A 2,272-nucleotide genomic window follows, 5' to 3' on the forward strand; every position below is an offset into this window, starting at 1 on the left:
GGGGTTTCATCATTTTGGCCAGACTGATCTCAAATGCCTGACCTCAGGTGATTCGCCCACCTCGGCCTCCCAAAGTGCCAATAGGCATGAGCGACCATGCCTGCTTGAGATCGAACATTTTCGTACATGTAAATTGTTTTTCACTTCTGAATTTTTAGTTCATATCCTTTTCCTTTTCCATATCCCTTTGTCACGTTTATGGTAAATATTTAGCTCAGTTTATTGCTTCTCTTTTATTATAAAGTCATTTTTTTACTTTGCTATTTTGTGTTTTCATTTAATCATATTTGCTATTTTTTTCTAATTTTGCTTAGAAAGTCTTTCTTCACTTAATAAATTAAAAGTTTGTATTTTCTCCTCACATTTTATTGTTTCAGTGTTTAATTTACATAAGTAATTCATTTGGAGTTCATTTTGGTTTTTGTTATAGAATAAGGATCTGACTTCATTCTTTTAATAACCAACATTTTTGGTTTCATTTCTTGATTACTCTTTCCTTTTATTTGGTGGCATTTCATTTTGCATATTTCAAAAGTATTTTTGTCTTTTTGGAGTTTACCATGCTTTGATACATAAATTTTATCTTTATTTTAGAATAAGGAGAGATTATCTTCTGCTGTTACTGACCTCAACATAATAATGGAGCCCACAGAATGCTCAGAATTAAGTGAATTTGTGTCTAGGTAAGCTATTTAACAAGCTTATTTAGAGAAAAAAAGTAAATTTACACTTTACAGTTTTAAGTTTACCTTTTCCTTTTCTTAGTAAGTAAATAAGTCTTCTCTGAAAGTATAACACCACTATTGTGGCTTATATTTAAGCCCATATTCTCTATATCTATCATTCTTTCATTTAGTTTATATTTATTGCACATTCACTATCTGCTGGGTATTAAAATGTGAGCAAAAAAACGATACAATCCCCAGTCCTCATGGGATTGACAGTCTAGTGGAGAAGTCAGATATTAATCAAATAATGGCAGAAGTAAATATAAAATTATGGCTGCGTTAAATGCTATAGAGGAGAGTTACATAATGCTGTTGAAGTATATATCAGGAATTTTTGTTTTTTATTATTTCTATATTTTGTTTTTAAATTAGTGATGGGGTCTCACTATGTTGCCCAGGTTGGTCTCAAACTCCTACGCTCAAGCAGTCCTCCTGCCTTAGCCTCCCAAAGTGTTTATCAGGAATTTGACCAGCAGAGAGAACATGATATCATTTCCTGAAGCTTGAGCTGACATCTGAAGAATGAGTAGATGTGAACTAACAAAGAGGGCATAACTTTGCTGGGCACTATGCCAGCAGGGAGCATGGCATCTGTGAGCAATTGACGCAAGACCACAGTGGCAGGTGGAGGCAAGAGCCTAGGAGAGTGGTGTAAGATGAGGCTAGGAAATTAGGTGAGGTCCATACTACCAGGAATTTGGTATAAAGAGTTTTATTACAGCCCCAGGACCAAGTGAAACTATTGAAAAGTTTTGAGCAGGGCCTGAGGAAAGCAAAAGTATGGCATCCTAGAAAGAATTATTCTGGATGCTATAGGGAAATGGAATGAAGGGGTGCAATCATTGATACAAACGAGTCAATGACTAGTCTTTTAAAACAGTTCAGGCAAGAGAAGTTTGTAGTTTGGACTGAAATAATGGTACTTAGCTAGATGGATTTGGGGGATAATTAGGGAGTAAAAATCAGTGGGCATGGGATTGCTTGAGTAAAAGGGATTAGAGGTCATTCACAGGAGATGACTCTTTGATTATGGTGGTTCTGTCTGCTGTTAAGGGAAGGTTGGAAGAGTACCATTGTCAGGTGAGATTATGACTTTATTTTGGACATATGGGACTTGAGTGCCTTTGAAAACACTGAAATAAAAATGAGAAAGAGGCAGCACAGAAGAGGTGGGGGTGGGAGATATAGAACACTGGAATTATCTTCTATTGGGTAGGAATTAAAGCCTTGAGCAGGAATGAGATTGCTTATGAAGGAATACAGAGTGAAACTAGAAAAGGCCCTAGAACTGAGCCTTGAGGAATTCTAAAATATACTGACTGAATAGAAGGGAAGGATCCTGCAAAGGAATTAGAAAAGGAACTATTTGAGAAGTAGGGAGAATACCAAGAAAGTGTTGTATCATGGCAGAGATCACATATTTCCTTTTGTTCAGACCATGGTTTGGAAGTAGCATCTGCTATTTGGAAATACAAAAGGAAGAATAGTGAGATATCTCTCTTCCTGTAATAATGAGCATATTATCGTTACTTAATAAATACTTA

General features: G+C 35.8%; 1 protein-coding gene across 2 annotated transcripts in view; it reads left to right on the plus strand.

Moving 5' to 3' along the window:
• Nucleotides 1-2,272, plus strand: part of CENPP (centromere protein P) — a 299,356-nt gene that overhangs the window by 26,405 nt on the left and 270,679 nt on the right. The window contains exon 4 of one of the 2 annotated variants that reach the window (XM_011996848.1): nucleotides 595-683. In XM_011996848.1, coding sequence (XP_011852238.1) covers nucleotides 595-683 — 89 coding nt within the window. The remainder of the gene's footprint in view (nucleotides 1-594; nucleotides 684-2,272) is intronic. The other variant, XM_011996849.1, reaches the window with a different exon arrangement.

Source organism: Mandrillus leucophaeus, unplaced genomic scaffold (assembly GCF_000951045.1).
Source record: "Mandrillus leucophaeus isolate KB7577 unplaced genomic scaffold, Mleu.le_1.0 Scaffold527, whole genome shotgun sequence".
Taxonomy (NCBI): Eukaryota; Metazoa; Chordata; class Mammalia; order Primates; family Cercopithecidae; genus Mandrillus; species Mandrillus leucophaeus.